Consider the following 27,519-nt stretch of genomic DNA (forward strand, 5'->3'; position numbering starts at 1 on the left):
AAACGGGAGCAATAATCGGCAATGTGTGAACCCCGCATTAAATAGAATGCTGACTGCTCTAAGGATTTTAGCTTAGATAAACGTTGGTGTTCATAATTATGATAATTGCATGATAAAATATCAAAAATTGGAGGTAATTAATATAAGATTTATCTAAAACTTTTTGCCGTCATGCTTATTATGGCAGACCGGTAAACGACAATACTTCCGCTACGCGTCGCCAGGTAAACTAAATTTGCGACAGTAAAACTACCGATGGACGTCTTTAAAGCTTGAAATACACTACAGTATATACCTCTAAAATAGAAGATGATAGGAACCATATGAATTCGTACGTCCAATACTTAAATCAAAGCTTTGATCAAATAAATAAAAAAAAATAAGAACTATGTTGAAGTAATAAAACAAATAGATTTTTTTTATAGAATTCCGAAGAAAGTGATCTTATAACAAATCATATTATGAAATAAAAAAAAATAGTATCCAATAAATCACTACAAATAGGGTTACACCATAGTAAATATGACCATATAATTTCGAGGTGTTCGCTTGCTAAATCAAATAAAATCATTGACATGTAATGTTTATTCATATTATGTTACGATTCCGCAGTAAATAATGACAGATTTGTCTCCCGTGCAGTCACATTTACACATTTATACTCCATGTACATATATTTTATTTCACAATGTGCACATCTACCTGCATATACAGTAGTATAATGCGGTAATAACATTGTCTTCCCTCAAACATGACAAGAGTTGACATTTACATATCAAGACAATCATTGTCACGCACAGTCAGACTATCTATTATTACTTACTAGGAGTATCTGTCATTCACCAAAAAAAATATATTGATAATTTTCTATATGTATTGGGATTTTACTAAATAATCAGGTAAAGATATTATTTAACTGTTTGTCATTTTTTTGGTAATGGTTTTATATTTGTATGCAGTAACAGGGTAAAGATTTGAAATAAAGAAAATATAAACATTTCGGAATTCATTTTATTTTCAGATGTTTACATGCACTAATAATACGATGCACTAAATATATGCACGAGAAATCGGAAATTGCCATTTTATCTGATGTAACTTCTTTTTAAAATTGCGTTCTATGCGGTTTAGTAGACATCGAAGACCATTCTAATAATCTTCAAATATTGATGCTAAATAAGTTAGTCTTATTAATTTGTTTCTTTGTGTTACGCGGTGAAAACATATCCACAGTTGAAAACTAGTTCGAAATATTTCATTTTTTTTTCGGTAAAAAAAGACGACATCTTATGTTACGCAATAAAACAAAACAAAACAAAAAGGCGTCTGACATTTGTAACGGCAGGTCGCTATCAAACAAATTAATTTCAAATGCTAATACTTGTCAACTTTATATACTGTTGTAACTTTTGTTTTAATACACGATTAAGACGTCAATGACATATAGATGCAATTATAAACATCATGATATTCAAATTTTATGTTTCTATTAATATTCTAATTTAGCATATACCTTGCCAAATATATTTAATATCATTCGCTTGCGTCAGTAACGAATCGAGAATAGAAAATTTGAATTGGTCTTGGGTGAAATTGATATTCTTTACGACCTACTTCATAAAAATTTATGATGTTCGGTGCAAGCCAAGGCTCCGTGCCGAAGACCGTACTTTGACCTATAATGGTTTACTTTTACAAATTGTGATTTGGATGGAGAGTTGCCTTATTGGCACTCATACCACATCTTCTTATATCCATATAGCATGATGCCGATAACAGCTACAACTTTTTTTTCATAAAATTGTTCGTGTAATTGGAGTTTATGAAGGTGTAGTTAGTGGTCCTACGTTTTCTTATTTTTTACTTATTTTTTGCCATTTCCTTTAAATATAATTCTGTAAATTAGCATGTAAATATTTTGCTATTAAATTATCTGTATTTGTATTATTTTTTAATTATGTACATCGTTTATTTCGTATAATATATAACTATGTATATATTTTGATTTTGTTATTACCTAAAAATATTGCATTAAACATATACATATAAGTAACTCTAATGATTGCATTTTGCTTTATTTATAAATCTAAAAAGATAGTCTTGACCGTTGGTTTTCCCGTTTGAATGGTTTTAAACTAGTAAATTTGGGGCCCTTTATAGCTTGTTGTTCGGTTTGAGCCAATGCTTCGTGTTGAAGACCGTACATTGACCTATAATGGTTTGCTTTTATAAATTGATATTTGAATGGAGAGTTGTATCATTGACACTCACACCGCATCTTTCTATACCTATTTGCTCAACTTGTTTTGGATTTTTCAAAACTCTTCTTTTAACATTCAAATTTCTGTATTACCCAATAAATAACGAAAAGGATTAAAAATGTAAGGTAATGTTTTAAGATTAATAAATGATAAGTGTACATGTCTTTAATACGATATTATTGAGGGACGACATCAAAAGATCAATGTAAGATAAAAAAAAAAACTTAATTCAAATAGTTTGGGGTGGGGCCGGGGGGGTTGAACTGCTGCAAGATTTGGTTATCCGACATTGATTTTAACATATATCCATATGGGTCAATCAATTTTTCCCAAATTAAGTTAAGAGGGGGGTAGGGGGGTCAGTGAAAAAACTATGTGAATGAAGTTTTTTTTATCCTTCATTGAAATTTTGATGTCATCCCTAATTTGAATAAGAATTTAAATTCGTAGACACTCCATACAGAAAAACCACAAGAACAACATGCTATTTGTTTCCTTCAATTTGATTGATAACGTCCACCACAGGAAAATAATAACTTTTTTTAATACACTTTTTTTTTTTATATTATACATAAACAGGACATCATTAAGCGGTTACCGTAAATTCTTTTGGTATACTTTTTAGCCCAACTTGTTTTTATTTTCTTTTATACAAAATGACGTGGTCGATGCACAAGGATGATTAATATACGCCATAGATAGGATATATATAATTTAAAATATCACAACCAATTTGTTCAGTATTTGATATACGCCATTCACTCTTTCACCCGTTTATTCGAAACGAATTTCTCCGTAATATTTTACGATAGCTCTTGCTAGCTAGTAAATGTTTAAAAAACACTTTTTTTCTTAAGATTTTTTTTTTAATAATTTATATTTCTAAATCGCATATGTCAATTATTTAATACATGATTGAGATTGAAACTTTAATTAAATAATAATTTATCGATTTTTGTCAAATTTTGACAAACTTTTATTGAAAAAGAATATGTCATTGCTTTAATCAAATGACCAGTGAATCCAGTTTGATTTGATGTATAATAATATGGACACTGGGTTTCTACAGAGAAGGAACAACTTGGAAAACTACGCTTGACATTTTAAGCAACCTCATGTTTTAATTTATTTAACCTCTTTACAGAATAGAAATTGATATATTAAGTTTCTAAATTTGAAATGGATAGATGTGACAACGAAAAATATAAATCTGTCAAAATTTTATATTTGGGTCAAAGTTAATTGATCTTTTCAAATCTATTTTAACTTATATAAAGAGATGAGCGCCTAATTCTAGTCGTAAATAATAATGAATGTATGTTGTTTTGACAGCCTTTAAACTGTCGTAACAAATTATAAAATGTATGTCTCAACCGATCTGTTATCTGACGAAAGGGGTAGTTAACAGACCTCTTGCTTGTGCCTCAATTTGGCACTATGGCAATCAGTTTGTATTAAATACTCGAACTCCTTATATAATATATAATATATAATGTTTGTGTCATTTTGGTCTTTTGTGGATAGTTGTCTCATTGGCAATCATACCACATCTTCTTTTTTTTTTATATTGCCAGTGTTTTGATGACCATAATAACGTACAAAGCCTTACAAAAAAATTATAAAAAAATTATAAAGATAAAAAAGGGGGGACTTTTGATGCTTTTAACGAGCATAACTATCCCTATTAGAAATGCTAGCAACTAGTATTCTTATTCATACACAATAATTACACATTCATCTATTTGACCATAGAACAAGGAAGAGATTTCATTATAATATTTTTATATCATACTTGTAGTATATTTTGTGAAAAGTAAATGGATAAACAATCAATGATTTATTGTTTGATGTTTTTTCTCGTCATTATTTTTACGATCAGAAACATTCTGTATAATTATGTGGCACTTGTAGATGTAACAATATGAACATAAATATGTTGTATTGTACTCGACGCCTATACATGTCATTTTTATATTTTGACATTTGTAGTATAACATGTTATAGTCAACATGAGGTAAACTTTACAAACAATACACCTTCTTGGCAAATAAATGTTTCATTTCATACCACACAAAGATGTTAAAAGTATTTTTTGTAGTGTAGTATGTTATTGTCAACATGAGGTAAATTTTACAAACAATACATCTTCCTGGCGAATAAAGGTTTCATACCACACAAAGATGTTAAACGTATGTTTTGTTTGATTGAGTGATTGAATACCTTTAAACGAAAACTTTAGTATGTAGAAATCCAGATATCGTATCAAGACCTGCCACCACCATCCATGTCATGTGGTCTTTGGTAGGAACATGTCTTGTTACCAATACGTCTATTTTTATACTTATACATATAAATAAACTAATATATGTCATTTAAATACTAATCTTCAAAATACGGTAATTTTACAGAAATATTGTACACACCATGTTGTAAACAATAAAGTACAAATGTAAGTTATCAACAACATGTTAGAATTATAAATTATTCGTAATTTGATATATGCCTAAATTTAAAAAGCTTTTGTCTTGAATCAAATATTGCGTCCATGTAATTAGTTCTTATTGATGCTATTGAAGTCCTTTGGACCAAAAAAAAGACGAGGAAAGGGACAGCTCTGTTGTATTACTATCCGTATATTTTCCCATCTACTATATGTAAGTTATACGGATGGTGATACCACAGGGTTGTCCATTTTGTCCGATTATTATACACATGTAACTAATGTGATCAAATGTATGATATGGAATAGTTATCGATGGTACCAGGATTATACTAGTAAATTAGTACGCCACACGCGCGTTTCGTCTACATAAGTCTCATCAGTGACGCTCATATCAGAAGAGCCATATCATCAATAGTGTTAAAACTAAAACTATATGAGTATCATTAGAAACGTCAAAAGGAAAAAAAACACCACTTAATTATTGATGATATGTTTTTAGTCCATGTTAACACTATTTTGCCAGTCTTCTGATAATAGTAATGGTGTCTTATATTGCTTTAAAATCTTTGTTGTAACTTTGCTTATAACGTTATCTATATAAAATAAAATTCTGAGAACATAAACCACGTCTATTCAAAGTGGGATCGTATGTTTTATCAAGGTAATTACTATCGCAAAATTTGCATCTCCTGATCCGAGGACACAGTTATCGGCCTTTGATAAACGCTTGCATTTCTTTTTATTCACTCTCAAAATTTACTTCCTTAATATATTCTATGCTTGAAAATGAAGTAGAGAAATGAAATAACATGCTATAAAACTTTGGGTGATGAATGGTAAGATAACTTTAAGAGTGCGATTTTTTATAATTTGAATTTGTTTGTAAAATAAATGCACGTCGAAACATGTTTTCAGGCCAACTGGTAACCATGTATGTTTGTTCTTGTGAGTGAAAGTAATAAAACGTTTGTTAAGGTTTAGTGTAATCACCGTTGACTTACACCTCGTACCTTGAACAACAGGCGAAAAAACGAAAAATGTACCATTCATCAATTATATAATATCTCATTTGCATATTTTATTAATACCTTTTGTGTATAATTATGTAAGTTGTTTAAGAAGTCAGTTTAAATTATATAATGAAAACTACATTCATTCTTGTGAATTTTATAAATTACAATATAAATTCACATTCACGAATCAGATTCAGAAACAACAGTCTTGTGTTCTTGAAAGAATTTAACAAGGAAAAATTGGCTCAGGATGGGTTCCCATCTACAGTCGACACAATTATAACCTGCTATCTTTTTATACAAGTGAGAGGTTTAGCTAGCTATAAAACCAGGTTCAATCCACCATTTATACATAAGAAAATGCCTGTACCAAATCAGGAATATGACAGTTGTAATCCATTCGTTTGATGTGTTTGAACTTTTGAGTTTGCCATTTGAATGGGGACTTTCCTTTTTGAATTTTCCTTGGAGTTCAGTATTTTTGTGATTTTACTTTTTACTAAGTATTTGATGAAATATAATTAAAAAAAAACTTAAACACGTATCGATTGAATTAAAGTTGATTTACAATGTTCTTAAGTCATTTGTACCAGAATGTACCATTTTCTCGTAAATCAGATGTTAAAACTGTTAGTTATTTATAGTCCGAAGATCAATGTAAATCGAAAGGCAAAAACTTTCATTCAAAGATTTATTTGATAGGATAAAACGAAACACCTGTGTGATTGTCTTGATTCATCACCCTAAAACAAAACCGCACCTCTGGCAACGACCTCAATGTATATGAGTACGCTATTAATAGGTCAATACACATCATTGAGACACTTTAGTGTACTGGAAACGGTATTTCTCCAACCGGTAGTTTACAGTCAGCATACATAAACATAATATTTTTTTTTTAATTGGTCAGCAAAAGTGGATAAAAAGATATATTTTTGTAAAGTGACGTCCTAAAAATAAAAGCTTTTGTTTTTCTGTTGTACCGGCAGTATGAATAGCGGTAAAGCCCCTAATATGAAGGCCTTTACAAGAAGAAGTTATGAGTTTCAAATAAGATACCAGTTTACAATTAATATACAAGATGTCTTATATTTATATCTGACACAATTATTTAACGAAAGTGTCTTAAACGTGTAATTTTTTTAATTTCAGAAGTATGCAGGGACTATTTTTATCTGTTTGTATTGTCATATCATCGTATTTACACACATGTATATCACAAAGAATGAGTAAGTATTTATGTCAGCTTCAGAAAAAATCTCTCAATAATGTAAAAATAGATTTATAATATATTTCTCATAAGCATACGATCAGCACGAAATGACGAAGAACGAGATATTCGTGAATGATATATAAGAATATCTTTAAATAAAAATTGGCACAGATAATAACATTAACAGTACCAATTTTGTAAGTAGAAAAAACATTATTTATAAATCTTTCGTAGTTATGCTTGCGTTTTTGTTCATTGATGTAATTGGTGTCTATTGATGCTTGTGGATGATACCTGTTGAGTTTATTCACATACAATATAGTTTGTTGGTTTTGTAGTTCCCCCTTTTTATATGAAGAATTTCAAAGCCAATGAAGAAAGCTGATTTTTTTATCATGCATAACTCATTTTAATGATACATTTTTGTAAAATTTATTTATTGACCACTTTTTCGAATGTGCAAGATATTCTTTATTTTTTAATTTCCCTTTTTTTATGATCAATTAATTCGAAGGCAAATTGTTAGGAAGATTTTTTTGAAGAAAAATCCCCAAAATTAAAAATAGTTTGAAAGTACAAAACCGACGAAAACATGGTATTTAAGTTAAAACAAACAGTAATCCCGAATTACTTGTAACAAAAAAAAGACAGAAAAAACAAACTATGCAGCGTGATTACCCAAAAAAACCAACACCAAACAACCCCCACTAACAATATAAAAAACAACAACCCACCCAACACTGCATGAACATTTAAAAGTAATAGAAAATAAGAAACAAAACTAACTAATAGGAATAAACATGCAAGCGTAAGCTATAGGTTCATATAGCACATAATGGATATGTTCTCAGACGTGTTAACTGTTTATGCATGGTTGATTTTTGACACAATTTATCATATCTTGAGTTAACTTAGCATTACTCTATTACTTAAAATAGCTTTTGATGTTTTCCATTCATATAAATATGTATTACTATAACATTATACTTAATCATGAGGTGTTTGTCATTTAGCTTTTGCATTACTTAGCTTCTTAAAACAACTTGCAAAACTGGGATAACATTTTGATATTTAATGTTGCTAGTTTAAGGTTGTACATATCACTACAGTTATATTCCTCTGTAAAAATCAGCTGAACGTTTAAATCAAATTCTATTGTTACGGAAATATTTAAAAGTTTCTCATTGATAAAAATTAATGTTTGTAAAACTATTATATATCAAATGATTTTTTTTCCGATAAAGTTTGTGATTCGCCTTTAATAAGATTTTTTGATATTTTTGTCAAAAATTAATGAAAATTTAAAGATCGAAATTAATTTTAGCCACTGTATTTGGTACCCTTTTAAACGTCCTTTGGAAAAATCATTAAGTATTTAATCAATTGTAAATAAAGCAATACCACAGGGTTGTCCCTTTCCCCAACTATTATACTTCATGTATAGTATGGAATAGCAACAAATACTAAATAGTAACAAAATCTTAAAATGAAGACGGCATTTAAACTAGAATTATTGATAATATTTGAAACAAAATTAATTTGTGCCATTTAAATGAACATTTGTTTTTGTAATTTATATTTTTGTGTATTGGTCAAAGAAAAAATATTTTTGTAAAAATTTGAGAAAATTTAAACGAGATAATTAGATTTTTTTACTTAAAGCATAAAGTACCACCTTACTATGCTTACTTTGCATGTAGTATACATCATTTTTTGTCTTTTAGACACCGCAAGGAATATCATTTTCTATCTAAACAAGTTGTATTGCAATTTTAAAATACTTGGTGTTGAGCTATTCTGCGATTATGACAGTTTTTATACCTAAATTTTAACAGCACATCTAAGCAAAGTCGATGCTACTTTAATTTTTGAAGTAACACGTCTTCTGATGGCTAAATGTTTTTGTCTATCAGCTCATATACGTTTAGTTTTTACGTGACCTTGATGTCATGAACATTTTTCATGCTCTCATTGAAAATGGACCTGGGAATTAAATTATAAGGAATGGTTGTAGTAATATTTCTATCTGTTTAAAAAACCCTAGAAAATGTGGTGAAAACTTTAAAATAACCGTGTTCATCACATTTTGGATGTTTTTTCGTCATAGACAAAAAATATATTGCGATTCTTAAATAGCACAAATTCTGGAATCTGTGTCACATATCATATATAACAATCTATCAAATATTTGAGATATGGGGTCCATCAATTTTAGTTTATAGTGCATTTTCTGAATTTAATGACCGTCATTTTTAGACGGGCATATAATATCTTTAAAAAATCCATCCATCATCTATATATATTTTTGTAAAATAGCACACTTCCTGAACTGGTAAAACATTCAATCATATGAAACACACATATTCAAAGTCCAAAGAAATCCATGAAATAGCAACAGCAACGCATATTATGAGTCGTTATTTATTTTTTTTGGAAAGGGGGGGGGGGGGGGGTGAGGGGTAAAAGTACATTCCACAAAGCTCTGTAAAGGTATAACAGAATCATATCAAATGATGCTAGTTTACTAAGGATGCCCTGCCATGTAACATTTTACCTATACACGTAAAAATTATGACATTGAATGAAAATTATGTTCAACAGAACCGGTTACTCTAATTAACATTCTGATCAATGAATGGTACAGCTGTACAGAAGCGTACGACACAGCAGAGACGCTTAATGCGCATTTAAATTGAAAAAGACTGATTTTTTTTAATATATATTAACAATTACAAAAAAACTCTAAATAATAAAAGAAAAAAACCCAAAAAAAACCCACCAACCAGACATATACGTAATTGTTGTAATGTAAAGAATAAGCTCAATTTGCTGATAAAGTGCAAATTGAAAAATATTTATTGTACTTTAAATTATTTACTTCTGATAAGTGCTTAGACGAGCGTGTATATACTACAAAGCTTTTGTTTCTTACTTTCTTACATATTTTTTCTTTGTGGTACTCCAGTCTGCTTGATTACCAGTAACACTCCTTAGTGTTAACATACTTCAGATTTCCTAGACGCTTTATACTTCTTTCTGCTATGGCTTTATGAAGTTTGATATGAGCGTCACTGATGAGTCTTACATTGTATGTAGACAAAACGCGCGTCTGGCGTACTAAATTATAATCCTTGTACCTTTGATAACTATTTACAACTCTGGGTCGATGACACTGCTGATGGACGTTTCGTCCCCGATGGTATCACCAGCCCAGTAGTCAATACTTCGGTGTAGACAGGAATATCAAACATGTGGTCATTATTAAAAATTTCCTGTTAACAAAACTTTGAATTAATCCTTAGATTTTCTTATTCCAGGCATATATTACCTAGCCGTATTTGGGAATTTTGGATCCTCAATGCTCTTCAACTTTGTACTTGTTTGGCTTTATAAATTTTGATATGAGCGTCACTGATAAGTCCTATCTAGACGACACGCGCGTCTGGCGTACTAAATTATAATCCTGGTACCTTTGATAACTAATTAAACCTCTCATTTACATATGTATCGACAAATGCTCATAGGTTAAACGCTTATATTATGTAACGCTTCTAGAAAGTACGCACGCAATGCTTATTTGGCAACTGCTTGTAAAGACTGTAAATTCACAAAGGATTACACGCGCACATTTATAATCATGATCATTGCCAAAGAAAACGAAGTGGTTTTAATCAATAACATTTTAGAAATAATAGCATACAAAAATGCTGTCACACTAAAATATGCTGTCTCTTATTTACGCGTTTTCATCAAATTACATTATCCACATTAAAAAAAAACTCGATCCTAAGACATTCTGAGTTTGCAGTAGACAAATGATGGCAACAGCTTTGCTTGGTTCATAGCTTCTTAACACAAGTACTGTAAATTCAGAAATTAACTCGAAATTTTTATTATTGCGAAAAATGCGAGTTGTAAACGCAAATCTTTAAACTCACATTACGAAATATTTTTTATGAATCGCATTCAAGTCTAAAATAAAAAAAAAAACCCGCAATAATTTCTGAATTTACAGTAAATAAAAAAATCGAAGTCACTTCCTGTACCAAAAATGTGTACTTTTTACAGGGAGTTGTGTATTACGTCCTGTAGAAGGGGATACAACAAAATACAAAGTTTATTTAACCTCATCACGTGCTTCCGGTGAATTTAGATGCGCTGATGGAACACATTTTAATCAGGAAAAATGTTTATGTGATTGGCCACCAAGAAATAATAACTCAGGTGATATATTATATTAACTATTAGAATTAGCGCCAAAAAATGAAAAAAAACGTCTTAACCCTAATTTTACTTTTATCACCATCGTGATCGGATTTACACATTGAAAAAATAAAGCAGCTAATATCATTTTATATAATAGAAATGGGAGCGAAATTAAAACAAAATTATCGTCCGAAAATTTCAAGTTTTAACACCATCGTACGTGATCAGATATATACTATTAGGTTCGAAAAGGATTGTCTTTCGATACCTTCTTCAATCTTTCTACTCTGTCTACTCAATGCTTGTTTTTCTTCTCGATATTCATCTCTCCTGCTTTGTGCTTCTATCACTACCTTGAACGGAACATTTAGAAATATGAAACGTATGATTGAAAAGGGAACGTCAATTATATTGTTCAACACAACGTATTGGTATATTTAAATATTAAGTATCTTGCTTTGGACATGTTAAAATGCAATAAAGACAAAATGTGTTTAGCATCGACTTCAAATAAAGATTTGCCAGTAATATGTATGTGAACTGTCTTATTTATCTTTTAGCTACAGACACTTTACCAACAAGACCTAGACCAACTACTGAACCTATCTATAGACCAGGAAATGGAAATACAAGACCGTTGGACCCAATAAGGCTTCCTGGAGAACAGAGACCTGGATTTCGACCATTTGAATCTACAACTAGAGGGCGTAAGTAACTAATTAATAAGTGTTCCCAGTGCTTAATTTAAATACAGGTAACAGGAGCATCACTTTTTTAATTACTGTAATTGAGAGAAAGTTAAGTAGTGGTAGATTATTCTTTGTAGATGTGTATTTCATTTCCGTAAGTTTGATTGATAATTTTGGGTATAAAAAGGTAAAATGCCAAGATGAATGATTGCAACTCACTACCTTTGGTATTTTCCACCACAGATTTTGACTTTTCTAAAACCTGTCTTGCAAACATACCAACTTGTCTTATTTATCAATTTTGACTCCCATTAGGAAAAAGCGTACACAAGAATAAGATGATTTTGATGATAATAATGTATAGAGTAAACAAACAGTAGTTAAAACACAAAAAAGAAGATAAGAAGTCTAGTGTTTTCCTAAAGACAATAAGTGAAAAGTAAAAACATTGATAAATTATGTCTGATTGCGGTTGTGTTGACATTTACCCCACACATTTTCTTTCATAGGAAAACAAACACGGAGGTAAACAATGTGTTTCTTGCATGAACGAACGAGATATCAAATAAAAGTACATAAACTAGAAAAACTTTTGAAAATACTTATAAAGCAGATATATAAAAATAAAATGTGTAACCAATATCAAATTTTAGGATAACTGCTAAGTATATAGAAAATGTAAACAGGGTTACAAATGATATAAACTAGAGACTTTTCAGATCATGTGTCGCTTCTGTATGTAGGATAATTCCACGAAAGTAGTTTTGTTCGCATTGACATTTAAAGTGCTTTTTATGTTGTGCGTGTTTCACATTTACCACAACACGTACTCACCCTGGTTTTTTTTTTTAGTAAAATAAAGCCTTTGTTCTAAATCATTAGACTTCTAAATTTGCATTTGAAACTTTTACCTCTTGTCAATTTCTAACATTTCTGTTAAATGTTTGCACTTGAGTCTATGTATCTATTTGCGTTTGTAATATATTTGCATTTGTAACATTTTTTTAATGTTTAGTTTTCTCTTTATACTGTTAAAAAAAAATCCAAATCGCAACGTGGGTGAAAATTATCATTCAATTATCAATCACTCATATTAGAAGTGGACTGACACTTTTTGTTTCGTTAACATGATTGTTGATCGTATCATGTTGATCACTTACCTTTACTGGTCTCTCTTTCTTCAAAAAGTGTTTACCCAAAACACAAAAGCATCGAAACTGTCAATAAGAAAACAATTGACTATTTGACCTATGTTGATTTATTTGTAGATCTTGTTTCGCTGATCAATTTTGCGTTTTTATCTTCTATAAGTCTTTGAAAAATAATATGGGAAAACAAAAACATAGGAGAAGATCCTCATTTGTATCTCCAATTAAAAGCTTCTTATTTCAGTAATGTTGAATTACTTCTAAATCATGTCTTACTGCTAATTTTTGTTTTTAAAGTCTCTTGCTTTCTATACATGAAAGCGTAAAAGATAATAGGCAAAATTAATAAAATGACAGTATAAACAATTAAAGATCACCGTACAGCTTCCAACCATGCGCAAAACCCATACCGTATGGTAAATTTTAACAGCGCCTGGTATGACAAAGTGTGAAACTGGTCGATATTTGCTATATAGAGTAATTATAACTCACAAATGGTAGACAGGAGGAAACAACGACCACGGGCCTATAGGGTTCTGACAGAAAAAATAAGTTTTATTTAAGCATATTTGTGAGCGCACACACATTATCGTTTCCCTATACCTAGTATTCTTTTGAAAAACAAATAATTTTAGTTTAAAAATGAATTGAACTTTGTTTTCCAGCTTGTTTAACGTCACCTGACGCCGACAGAAATTATTTCTCCCAATATATCCATGGATACGGTACAGTTAGACGACGTTGTCCAATCGGAACTCTTTACAATGACAGAGAATGTGGCTGTATTGATTTAGCACCTGTAACAAGTATTTGTAAGTATTGATGAGTTGTAATACACATAAAAGAGGGACGAAAGGTACATAAGGGACAGTCAAACTCATGAATCTAAAACAAACTGACAACGCCATGGCTAAAAATGAAAAGGACAAACAGAAAAACAATAGTACACATGACACAACATAGAAAACTAAAGAATAAACAACACGAACCCCACCAAAAACTAGGGGTGATCTCAGGTGCTCCGGAAGGGTAAGCAGATCCTGCTTCACATGTGGCACCCGTCGTGTTGCTTATGTGATTACAAATCCGGTAAATAGTCTAATTCGGTAGGTCACATTCATGAAAGGGAAGGGGATTGTAGTTACGACATAAGGAAACATATCCGATATCATTTGTGAAACGGTTATTCCCTAACGGTCAACCAACTCGTGATGGCGTCCGTAAAAATGAGCTATATGATCAACCCAAAGAAAATGACTAGATGTTAATTATAATTTGAGTCAGTGAATTCGGATGACGGGTGATACATACAAAGCAGGATGAGTCGAGACACTTACCGTTTCAGCGCACCCGGTATTTAATTTTGTTTGTAATAAAATTGAGAAAGGAAATGGGGAGTGTGTCAAAGGGACAACAACCCGACCATAGAGCAGACAACAACCGTAGACCACTAGTTGTATCGATCTACGAGATTTGAACTATGGTTAATTACTGTTACCTTAATTTTTCCAAATCATTTCCTTGTATTGATGCAGCCATTTGGCTCTATGACAGTTGCTATCTCTGAAGAGAACTCACTTGCTGTTTGTTATCATTAGTAATATATCGATATTGAATCAGTAATGTTCTGTTTCATTTTTGCCAAAATAATGATGATATTCCGATGTATGTTGTAAAGCAAAGTCATGTCACATTTTATAATTTGTTAAGTTAGATATTCTTAAATCAGTTTTTCAATTTCAGATTGCAGACCAGAAATATATTTAGACTTTGATAGTAAACCAATTATAGATAATGGCGGCACAAACATTCCCATTGGTAATAATGGTCACGTTGATTCCGTTGCTAACGCTGGTAGATTTAACGGTATCGGACAGTTAACAATATGGATGTATTCAAACATTGACTTTGGACAAAAATTGACAATTAGTTTGCGTTTCTACGATTTCCCAGGAGGCCCTGATGAACAAGTTTTAGTTTCTAATTGTATGGATAATGAATTAGGTGCTGTTGAAATTGCATTAGCGCCAAGAAATAAAGAAGTTATTTTTAGAGCAGATACAGTTTCTAGTGGACCTGCGGAAATCCGATTACCATATAAGGTAAGCATGCAACAAGAGTAACTAGAGTCTACATATATTGGCAACTATTTTTAACATTCAGTGAAATTTTCTATTTATAGGAATCCAATTAATAACTGGGGAAATGCAAGGTTTTTTTATGAAAATAATCTGGAGACGTGATCACACTACAATTATGTAAAATGGCCTTAAATAAGAAGGTTTGGTTGTGAATTGCTTTTACTCAAATTCTAAATTAGAACGTTTATATATATATACAACTCGTCTAAACATCAACCCAACAATGTAAGATCTGTAAATTTGCTTCCGCAAATTTTTGGGTCTTCCCTCGCCGGGATTCGAACCCATACTATTGAGATATCGTGACACCAAATCGCCTGCACTGCAGCCGTCCCGCTAGACCACACGACCAACTGGGTCTCTCAAAAAAGAGCTTTCACTGGCCATGTGTTACCTTTCCACGTCAGTTTTAATCTAGCGGCGTACTACAGTACATGATATATAAGGCATGAAGATTTATATTCATCATTATGCACTATTATAATCAAAACCGTAACCGAAATTGAAGTATTTTGAATATGAAAAGACCTTGAACATACAAGCAGGTAGTCCTATCACCAAATCAATGTCAAACAGTGCGAAATTGCGAAAACACCTGTTGTTAGCAATGTGGTCTCAGAAAATATCGTCGGATAGAGATTTATAGTGTTTTTCTATTTTATTGTGGACTTTCCGTTTTAAATTTTCTTCAGAGCTCAGCATTTTTGTGAATTTACTTTTAAATGTTGTGAGTGTTTGTTCTAATGTTCTTGACATTTCCAACAACACGTACTCAAACCCTGTTTTAAATCAAGCCTTTGTTTTAAGTCATTATCCTCCTAAATTTACAAGTCGTCACATTTAAAACCTTTACCTCCTGACAATTAATTACATTTTCATGTCGAATGTTTGCACTTGCAAAGCCTTTTTTTGCTAGGACAAATCTAGTTTTTTCCGAACAAATAGATGAATAAGTTGTTTGATGTTTTTTGTAGTTGTTTATGCGAAGTATATAGCTGTTTTGTTAATACAGGATTTTAAATTGAAATATTTGGAATAATAACATATGTATTGCTGTTTTTAAGTAAATAACTTCTTGTTTATATGTTTAGCCTGCATTTCTTTGTAAGTCATAAACAATGTACGATAACAATTGCTTTAGTCATGTTGGTATCAATCATTTGTGGGTTTTTATAAGAAATATTCAGAAGAATCATTCAAAGTCCGGTTATCGTTGTTTTTTTTATTTTCACCACCAAAACCGCTTTAACGTGTTTGAATGAACACGAAATAGGAGAAATCATGAATTCCTCCCACGGTATTATAATCGTATCACTGGTATTTCTATTTGAATGATGTTATTTTAAAATTGTGATTTTACTGACTACCTCGGTAGCCAAAACTTAATCCTTGTCGCTTTTTAAGTTAACATTGTTTAACATTCTCAAAATACGTATACCCTTTTAATTTGTTTTGTTATCTTAACCGTATGTGTTAAACTGGAAGTAAAATTTATTTGTAAATGCTTTTTTTTTTATTTCAAAGTCTCATGGCCTACGAAATTTTTTAAAAAGGTATAACAATAATTCCAAACTCCTATGTAAATTCACAAAAGTCCATTAAAACTAACAAAATCAAACATTATGTATCAATTGAACATTGTCAAGTGAAAACAACTACATTTTCCTCGAAATTAAATAACTGTTTTTGTGATAAATGTCGTGGATTTGAAGCATTGTTCTTGATTAACCTTCACCAGAAACACTGAACCCAATACAATGAAAGCTAGAGATATATAAATACTTCAAAACTTATTGAACTCAAAATGGAAAAAAAAGAAAGAAGATATATAGGTAAAAAGAAAACTACACCATGGTCAAATGAAAAAGACAGACAAACAGACAACGCTCCACTTAACACTACACAGACGATTATATTTAAGATTCACTAACCCCACAAACATTCGGTAATAAGCTTAACTGAATCCGAAGTGAAATGAGTTCCGGTTAAACTATTGGTACTGGTTCGTGATTCACGACAAGTACACGTCCAAGCAAAATTGCTTTCAACATATTATTCTTCGATACATACATTGTTTGGCTTTACAACACATGTAGATCAGACATCCATGGATCAAACGGTATTTATTGGGAAAAAACTTTGAGGCTAAAACAAATAATTATTGTTTATTTTATTTCAACAGGATAAAGCATGGAAGAATGTAACATACGTATATGATGGAACAGCATTAAGGGCAAAGGTTGATGATGAAGAGCAGGCTGTTGCAATGAAAGGTAATATGAAGACTTATTTTTTGTATAAAAATGTTTAAGATTCTTTAGCAGATGTAAAGAAACCATCTTAAGTTTCATGTATGATGAATCAAGTCAAATCTCATCAAAGTTTGAGAATATCGCTGTGTTATTGTGTCACGTTACTGTGTGCCTTGTGTAATAGGTCGACCACTTTTATCCCTTCTTTATCAAGACACTCTGTTTTGTTTTATATTCAATGTATATAAATAGGGTCTCATCATTATATCATTACGCTAACTGTCTGTAATTTTTATCATCTTTTGTGAAGTCAAATTTCTATTGGTACAACTCTACGAAGATGTTACTTTATCATGTTTATCATATAAGGTAAACCTTTTATACATAAAACAATCGCACAAAAAAAAATATCGTAAGGTGGCCGTAGTCATAATAGTGATCAGTAGGTTATACATGCATATATTGTTACACTCATGAAATTTTGTCGTTACGAAAGCAAAGAGAGCAAGAGTTAACTGGAAATACTTGAGCTGATTTAGGATTTTTGTGAGGATTTTAAATACTCTACCGAATCGATTCCTAGTCTACAGTTGGCTATATATATGTATATGTACTACCGTGATTTTTGCGTGCCTTTTTTTCTTTAGCAATAATAGTATTTCAAAAGATCAGAATTCTTTTAAGTGATTGTCCCTGCCTTTGTAAATTTTCATGGACTGATTTAACGGCCATGTCATATATGGTTGCTTATCTGATTTTTTGGGTGTAAACTTAGAGCTTATAATTCAACAAAACACCAATGGGTATGAGATTGCATATGTGCACTTATATATGTAGACAATGCGTTTTCAATAAAATGCAAAAGGCTGATGTTTTTAAATCTTCATATCATACTGTTTCCAAATTTTGCATATTACGGAATAATAAGGATGTTCTTACGGAATAATGAGGATGTTCTACCCAATGAATAGATTATCTTAGCTGAATTTTGCTAAACCTTTCTAAACTATGTGTCCTCAATGCTCTTCAACTTTCATTGACCTTTTTAATGTTTTCAATTTGAGCGTCACTGATGAGTTTATGGAAGACAAAAAGCGCATCTAGCGAGCATTATTGTATGCCTGGTATCTTTATTGAGTAAAAGATGATAACACTTATTTTAAAGATTTTGAACCATTCATGACAATTGCTTTAAAGTATGAAACACACCTTATGTCGATACAAAAATAGAACCTATCACATGCAAGATTGTGTAAAATTGAAAATCATTCCCACTAAGAAAATACTAATCGAGATCATTCTTGATGTAACGGAAAACATGAGGAAACATAAATAAAAATTCCCATGGTTTACTAACTTGTCCTACCTATAAACCATCTCTAATGAAGCATAATGTGACAATTCATGTAAACTGTCGCTATAGTCATCCATCTTTATTCGACATTATAAGGTTTAAAGATACATAATGGAATGTAATTAGATAGTCTACTACTTCTTTGTTTTTTACTGTCATATCATGTATTACATTATATCATTAGTCAGAAAAAATAGTTATATGTTAACTGTAATCTTATTTTTCGCGGATACTTTATTACGCATTTAGCCCTTACTATTCCATTTAACGGTTACTTATTGTCGCAATTTTGAAATTTGCTTGATGAAGTTAAATTAGAAAAGATTCCAGTTTTACATATTCGCGATGGTTTATATTGGCTTTATTTTTTACTTGCGAAAACAGATCGGTTGCATAAATTAGTTGGTTCACAGTACTCAAATATAATATAAGTAGGACCATGGAATACTATAATAAAAAACCCTTTCCTCTTTAATTGACCAATCACGAGATAAACGCAAAGATTGAGACAGTTTCCAAAACTGCCTTCCATGATATCAGATATATTTTGGTGTACAACTCGTAATTGTCATCATTAAGTATTTCCAAATATCTGCGATTCTTGAACAATTGATTTATTTTAGTAAATAGTAAACACAACGAAAATACCGATCTTCAAGGAAAACTTGGAACAAAAAGTTTCTAATCAAATGGCAAAATTAAAAGTTCAAACACATCAAGCGAACGGATGACAACTGTCTTATTCCTGACTTGGTACAGTAATTTTTGTATGTAGAAAAGGGTGAATAAATATGTTTTAGCTAGCAAAACCCTTACTTGTATGACAGTCGTATATAATTCCATTACATTTACAAAAAAATGTGCGACCAAACAGAAAACAGTTATAAAAGGTAAAAATGTCCAAAATAGGGGTACAGCAGTCAACATTCAGTAACTTTTTCGATTTTTTTGTCTAGAATCCCTTAGTTAAATAAAGGCACCATCTAATTAAAAAAAGTGTATGACAGTACTAAATGTACAAGGTTCACTCATTAAAAACATTTAACAGACGACTGACATATTCATTTTTAGTTGATCTCTTGATCTTAAACTTAGTAATGATTATCTATTCGTTGTCATGATCTATCAAATTGACTTTTAAACATGTATTTACAAACAGACATCATTGTCAAATGGACTTTTCAAATTCCAAATACACTTTTAAAAGAGCAAAAACCATTTTTGGTGTTTTGACACTCATGATTGAAATGCACATTTTGCTGACCATGTCTACATGCAAACAATTTATTGTATAATAATTATGGTTTTGCTAATCGTGAAAAAATGCGCTGGAACTAGAGTTGTGTGTCTAATGAAAAAAAAAGAACACTTTAGCCATTTCGTAAATCTAAAGCTCTTTCATGAAGTTAATTAACCGCGCTTTCATGATGATACCTCAACATTAACGCTAAAACGCTATAACTCAAACGTTTGGAAGAAAGAGAGGTATAAGACAAAAACAAAAGAGGAGCAAAAGATGACACAATAAAAACCAAGAAGGAGCCAAATTCATCACAGATCAATTTGCCCAAACAAATTTTAGTGTCTTAATAATTTCTTGATCTATCAATGGAGGAATAACGAAACGTTTACTATACATTTAAGCACCGACTGATCATCCAATTATACATTCAAAGACTACCATTCTTCACGAACTAACTGCTATTAAATAAAAAAAAAATCACTGAATCAATATCGAAACGCTCAATCATTTTAAAGGCAGAGTTGTACATATTCAGCAAAATAACTATCATTTTCAACGACAACAAAATATGATAAAAAACAATAGATCTAACTTTTTTCGCTTTATCTTTTATTAAATCATGAAAACTGCTTCCCTTTTTGTCTTTTTTATGTGTTTTATACGTTAGGTTATTCACCATAAAAGCTGAAAAATATTCTAAACAATTTTTACAATAAGAAACATTTGTATTAAATATCAGTTTTAACTCAAATATGAAGCTTCATTATAGAGATAATTGAATGGACATGCCAACAATTATGCCATATAACAATAATCTATTACTCTCTGGGGATGGGACATTGTTATTATTCCATTTCCGGAAGACTTGCTGAATTACTTAAACATGTTAAAGCAATGTTAGAGCAATAATAAGATATATAAACATCATAAATCCATTAAAATAATTTTGATTTATTTTGGTTTGTACGTTTTTCTATACATGTGAACGTATTGCTTGGCTCGAGCGCAAAATATGTTTTAAAGAGCATTTGCGCGTGATCCAGTCATTTATATATATATATGTCTTGTGTCTGTTTGCATTTGCATGTGAAAAATATCTCTTAAGACGATTGCTGATTTATGACGATCGTTATCGTTTTGTCAATACATGTAAATACTTTATCTAAATGTTTGTTTTGAATGTAATTTTGCTGTATTTGTGTATATTGCATGCTACAAGGTCTCTAATAATCACTAGTACCTATAGTTATATCATATGTTTCCTTTTCTTGCAGGACATCTAGATACACGAGCAGGCGGATTCGAGATAGGGATGTGTAATAGACGAGGATACGTTGGATATATTGATGATGTAAGTTTGTACTCATACCATTTTAGAATCTTAAAGTTTATATAATTTCTAACATCTTATAAACTCGTTCAAATAGCTGACTACATTTTAGCAATTCCATGAAATAGTTACAAAGCAGATCGTGATCCTACATGTATCAAATAATGATCAGTGGAGTACTGTCTCTAATGGCTTTAACTACATTTTTTTTTACAGGGAATGTCTTTGTTGATAGGAAATAATTTGCTTTTTGCTTATACATTTTGTAAGGAATTGAATATGTTTTGACTTTATGTTCAACCTAGTGTATTTAATTACTCCAAATTTATCGTTTTCGTTTTTCAATTCTCACTTTCACTCTTTCTAAATGGTGAAACACTTGTTCGTAATTTGTTTCTTGTTTTAGTTTTAAATCGCCCATTTGTAGTGTTTGTAAACTTTCGAGCATATACATGTTTTTTTTTATTCTGTATGAAAATTGCTTACTAAACATATTTCTTTTTTGTAGTTGAAGGTCCATCGTTGTGTAAATATAGACTATGTTATTGGAAATGGAAAAGGACCACTTAGTCCATATGATGCTAGAGATACCAACCTAGATATTGGTGGACCTTGAAAATTTCTTTACAACTAAAACACTTTGATATTTTTTTCTGTAATTCTTATTTTGAAAATCACATGTTCGTTTCTATGCTAGGTCTGTCTACGAGACTACTTGAGTTTTGGAAATTTTATTTCAACGGGACTATGAAATATATACCACGTATTTAGAGGGGACCAATAAAGAAGTTGAACACCAGAAAAACTAATTCAAAGTAGAAAAGAGGATAAAAGAGAAAAAACTTGGTATATACTGTTTTGGTATAGGATCAAACTCGGTAATTTCGAAAGTTAAATCTACAGCAACAGCAGTTAGTTGTCTCTTTGTTCATATTATTCAGATATTGTAACAATGTTCAATTACCTACCCAAATGATCAATTACATGGGCGATGAAGGTGACCAATGAAAACACTTAAATGGCAGGGATAAAAGCAGACAAACACTAACCAACGGAGTAATGCTGAGTTTAATTACACCACTTATATTATTTTCAATTTTAGCTTTGTTTGGTACCATAGGTATTTTTGAATTCCCTTAATAATCATGTTAAAGTATATAGCAAATTAAATTTACAAGAAAAAAAGAAAACAAAGAAGTTAGATGTCATATTAGTTTAATACCAATGTTTCTTGTGATTTCATGTACAAAAATAATAAAATCCGTTTACATATTAATATATATCATTATGATCAAAATTATTTTGAACATTTAATACCTAGTGCATACCAATTATGTATTTTGTAGAAATGTTAGTAAAGTTTTACAATGTTTATCAATATAACCAGTCACTGAATCATTGTTTTTGTTTTGAGAAGTATAAACATAGTTACCATGGTTACCGTAAATGAAAACAATGATAATATATCAATTAAATTACCAATATTTATCGGTAGCTGCATGATATTTTAATTTTATTACGAATATTTTACCGAAAAAGATGACGATACCATTGTTTGAAATATGTACTACAAGTGGTGAATAAAGTGTAAATGAATTAATTACATTTAAAAATAAAGAAACACAAAAATACATAGAAAGTGTCAAAAAAAAAAAAAAATTATTGCGATCTTATTTTGTTCTTCCTTTTCTCTATGCGACAAAACAAAGAGGATAAAACAAGAATGGTAAAAACATCATGTTACCATAGTCACAATCATTTTTGAAGTTCTATTTATATCATATTATGCAAGTCTTTGACAAAAGACATATTAATTGTAAGTTCCTGTGTACTACGAGGTTTACAACAAACTTGTATTTACAATCAAAATCTGAAGACAATAAAAAGACAATGTATGTACAATTATATTTTTGATCACCGAAATCAAAACAAACTGGATGTTTTGAACATTATTTACATACATGCAACATGAAATTCTACATTAGAGTTTGCATAGGATTTCAAGAGAGAGAATTGATATTAAATGCTGCAGTAGATACAAAACTTGTTCTAAATTGAATATTTAATTATTTTTTTTCAATTTTCATATATCCTCAAATAATATCGATTATCTTATAAAAGCATAAATAAATACTAACCATGTAAGTATTTCATACATTCAACATTTCAGAACAAAAACAAATGTATATATGATTTGTGGTTGAAGTTAACATTCAGGTCTGCTATGATTCTGAATTAGCCAACTAAAAGTTAACTATACATGTATTTCAACTGTGCAAACACTTGACAAACATGACATTACACGTGTATATGTAGGATGCCAACATGAAAAAGAAAACAATCACGAATATAGTTCTTGAGAGTGAAAACTTTTATATATGCCTGTATATTGTTGATAAAATGCTTGGTTAGCACACTTTTAATTGAATAAGTACTCCATACTGGTTGGAACGTTGTCGCATCCGTTCCAGACTTTCCACTGAAATGTATATAAGATTTATTAAAATACATATAACATGTGTTGTCTCTTTGAAACATACCCCATTTTCATTCTCAATTTTATATAGGAACTTTATATTTTATCCAGATAAAAAAAGCTTTCAAAAAGTAGAATGAGTGGAAAGATATGAGTTGAATGACATCTAAAGAACGAATGATGGTTTATACTGGCTGAAACAAATGGTTAAATGTTCAAGTGTTGAAAAAGATGTGTTAGGTGAAGTAGCTAATGTACCAATCCCTATGTGGAAATTTGATGCTTTACGCTATCAGATAGAAACGGGGACAAAAACATTAAAAGGAATGCAATGAATATTTTTCTTGTGAAATTTACCACGTTACAGGGTGCATACCCTTCTACTAAAGTTATACATAGTCTTTGTTTGGTACGTGTGGTTCTTTATTTTTTGCCAGATTCAAATAAGGTTATCTAATATAATACTGTGGATTTCTGATTGAGTGTTTGGTTGTGGGGTATTGCTTTCTTATCTTGTTATTATGCTGTGTTGTTAAACTATGGAATCTGTTTAAGAGCAGAATTGAGTGCTCACAAGTATATACAGCACCGGCAAGTATATACAGCTCCGGTACAGTATGTGCATGTGCATGATCAACATTTAGAATCTATAATAAAATTGTTTTTGCTGATTTCTGTCACTCATATTTGTTCTTCATTTTGTATAAATTTTTCATTCGAACATTTTAGTAGGATTTTTTACCCCTACCATTTATTGTCATAGCAAAATATGACACAATAAGAATCTTCAACGTTATAATTAATTGGATTTTGTAAATTGATTTGAGTGCAACTAATGAGTCTGAAGAAGACGAAACATGCATTCTCTCATCTTCCCTGAAGGTTCCTAATTATTTCAAACTAGCATGTTCTTCTCTGTATATTAACTTCTCAACGCGAAATAGACTTTATGCACTACTGTGGCGTAAAACAAACACCAATCACGTTCATTTTTACATTCAAATTTTCACCAAGATAGTTAATCAATATTTACAAAAATAACTTTACTTACGTCATAAATATCGCCTACAAATGGTCCATTTCCACCGAAGGGTTGTCCAACATTTAGTGCTCCATTACATGCAAGGAAATCTTTTGGAGCTATAATAAAATTAATCGTATATCAGAATATATTAGAAGGGTAGTGTGTTCACATAGAAATTATTAAAACTTTGTCTCTAAATGTTTGTTGATCTGTTCAAAGGAGGGGCGAAAGATACAAGAGAGACATTTAAATTCATAGATGGAAAACAAACTGACAACACAATTGGCCAAAAAAAGGAAACAGACAAATAATAGTATACAAGACGGAAAACAGAAATCTTAAATCGTACGCAATTTCGCTGTATTCAACGTCATTGATTTAAATAAGTTAACGTGAAGTAAGGTAGTGTTTTTCTTTCAATACTCACTGAAGGGACATAAATAATCGATATGTGTATCCATTTCAGTAAACTGATACGGCTAATACAGTTTCAGTTTAACATTTTATATATTCTAGAACACACCGGCGAAATTGCGGGCATTCAGAGCGTGATTGAAAGTATGTAAAGAATTTTGTAAAAGATTTCTATCGGACACAGAGGCATGATGATCACTTTAATGTGGAAGGAAAAGAAGCGACACACAACATGAGGTCTTCTCGTTTAATAGTATAGTTAAAGTCGTTACAATGTCAATGGGAACTCATTTACGTTTCAAAAGACCGTTAGTTTTTTCGTTTAAATCTTTTAACATTTGTCATTTTGGGGCTTATTCTAGCTGACTATGGGGTGTCATGTTTGTTTATCGTTGAAGACCATACGGTGACCTATAGTTGGTTAATTTCTGTGTCATTCGGTCTCTTTCGAAGAATTGTCTCATTGGTAACCATACCATCTCTTTTCCTTTATAGTTACTTAAGACAAATACTATATCAAAAGTCTTATTATCGGCTACATCGTGAACATGCATGCAATGTTTCAAATTTTTCGAAATTAATGTTCAATAGTTATTGATGCGGCTCCTAAGAGTTTTTCATTTCTAATTTTTTATATAGATTAGAAAGATGGTTTTGTCGTTTGAATGATTTTTCCACTGGCTCTTTTGAGGCCCTTTATTGCTTGATTCTCGTGTTGAAGACCGTACTTTGACCTACAATTGTTTTTCTTTTACAAATTGTTACTTGGATTGAAAGTTGTCTCATTGGCACTCATACCTCATCGTCTTATATCTGATTCAGTGATGACGGTATACTATTAATTTTAACTTACCATTACTGAAAGCTACTTGTTGAAGATCCGTTTCTACTGCACTTAATGCCACTTCAACCGCCACCATTTCTCTGTTGAAACCTAATGTTATAGTAACTTCTTTGTTGTCATAAATCTGAAATTGAACACATGTAAAAGGTAGAAAAGTTGTAGCCATAATAAAAATATGAATATTTTCCCTATCATTACATATCAAGAAAAGAGCTGCCTAATAAAAATCAATTATTGTCCTGATTTGAAATTGTACTTTTAATCAAATAGGCTAAAAACCATATCACACTTTAATGCTTCTGCTGACAAAATTAGAAGAGAATGCCTGCATACCTGCCTGTCTCTATCTCTACGTAGGGTTTGCGCAAACCAAATTATTTTTAAGTGTACCCCCATAATTCTGTATTTTATATAAGACTGATGAGCATACAAGTGCCAGTAGTAACAGAAAGACATTTAATGTTGATTTCCATTCCAAAACAGGATAAATACCAGACTAAATTGTATTATGAGACGAAGAACATCAATACTAGTGTTGTTTCTAGTCGGATACCTGGACAAATTATACTGCGTCGATATCATGTAGCGGAGAAAATCAGTAGCCAAGACCCCAGGCTACGTTGTTCATGTGCATATACTGATTTTGTGTCATAAATGAATAACTCATATCCCTTTTTCTGTTATAGTCTAAACTTCACCCTTCTAATGAATCAAAATAGGTTGCTTTACATTTTGCACACTTCCAATGAATCAAAGAAGATTGTTTTACATTTTTTCACACTTCTAATGAATCAAAATACGTAGTTTTACATTTTTTAAATAAGTAGATATTTTTTTTTATCACAAAGCATCTTAAACATGCAGGTTTGACAGCAGTAATGCATACGTAACTGACAACAAAACAAGAAAATTGTATTATATAAATATGAATAAAAGAGATGAATTAAATTTGTAAACGTCTCTGACATATCGAACCAACAAAGCAAATTAACTCAGAGACAATATATAGAAATCAAGAAACAAAATAGAGTAGATTAACAAGTAAACATAATTAAGCTTGACCAAAATACGGAATAGTTTGAAATTTTAGAAACATTTTACCTTGATATTTCCGTTAATGTCGTCGATGGCTACCTTTAGTGTTTGCTTTCGTTTTTTCTTTCAAACACAACTAAGGTCGTTAGTTTTATAGTTTGAATTGTTTAAATATTGTCATATTGGGCCATTTAAAATTACTGGGTGACCTACACATTGCTTACTTTGTAAATACAGTTGTTTCTCAAATAATTATATCTATAAGTACGTCTGAACCAGTAACAACTCTACAACAGATTTATTCATCGGATCACCAGCAGTACTAGTGATGATGAAACATGACTGTGTTCATTCTATATGCAACTCGTCTAAACATCAGCCCAACAAGGTATGTATATGTATATATATGAAGCCCAGGTGGTCGTGTGGTTTA

The 27,519-nt window shown here is 30.9% G+C and overlaps 2 protein-coding genes across 4 annotated transcripts in view; one reads left to right on the forward strand and one right to left on the reverse strand.

Annotated features, from left to right (window-relative positions):
• The first annotated feature begins 673 nt into the window (after positions 1-673).
• Positions 674-22,098, forward strand: LOC134680856 (asparagine-rich protein-like). 3 transcript variants are annotated; one of them, XM_063540123.1, is made up of 9 exons: positions 674-899; positions 6,870-6,946; positions 10,999-11,154; positions 11,697-11,843; positions 13,639-13,785; positions 14,717-15,075; positions 17,297-17,387; positions 21,238-21,314; positions 21,802-22,098. In XM_063540123.1, the coding sequence occupies exons 2-9, from the start codon at positions 6,874-6,876 to the stop codon at positions 21,907-21,909; spliced, it is 1,158 nt and encodes a 385-aa protein (XP_063396193.1). In that variant the 5' UTR covers positions 674-899; positions 6,870-6,873; the 3' UTR covers positions 21,910-22,098. The 3 variants fall into 3 exon arrangements, with proteins under 3 accessions (XP_063396193.1, XP_063396194.1, XP_063396195.1); XM_063540124.1 differs by having other exon boundaries at positions 11,703-11,843; XM_063540125.1 differs by lacking the exon at positions 10,999-11,154.
• A 1,578-nt stretch (positions 22,099-23,676) lies between these two features.
• The window catches only part of LOC134680858 (uncharacterized), a 30,461-nt gene continuing 26,618 nt past the window's right edge, over positions 23,677-27,519 (reverse strand). Inside the window, exons 23-25 of the mRNA XM_063540126.1 lie at positions 26,061-26,175; positions 24,821-24,909; positions 23,677-23,772 (exon numbers count right to left, since the gene is read on the reverse strand). Coding sequence (XP_063396196.1) covers positions 23,713-23,772; positions 24,821-24,909; positions 26,061-26,175 — 264 coding nt within the window. The 3' untranslated portion in view covers positions 23,677-23,712. The remainder of the gene's footprint in view (positions 23,773-24,820; positions 24,910-26,060; positions 26,176-27,519) is intronic.

This window comes from Mytilus trossulus, chromosome 8 (genome assembly GCF_036588685.1).
Source record: "Mytilus trossulus isolate FHL-02 chromosome 8, PNRI_Mtr1.1.1.hap1, whole genome shotgun sequence".
In the NCBI taxonomy this organism is placed as follows: domain Eukaryota; kingdom Metazoa; phylum Mollusca; class Bivalvia; order Mytilida; family Mytilidae; genus Mytilus; species Mytilus trossulus.

Coding starts and splice junctions, on each gene's coding strand:
- LOC134680856 (XM_063540123.1), top strand. CDS start 6,874: ATGCAGGGACTATTTTTATCTGTTTGTATTGTCATATCATCGTATTTA. Junction 11,155..11,696: donor ACCAAGAAATAATAACTCAG/GTGATATATTAT, acceptor TTTATCTTTTAG/CTACAGACACTTTACCAACA. Junction 13,786..14,716: donor AGCACCTGTAACAAGTATTT/GTAAGTATTGAT, acceptor TTTCAATTTCAG/ATTGCAGACCAGAAATATAT.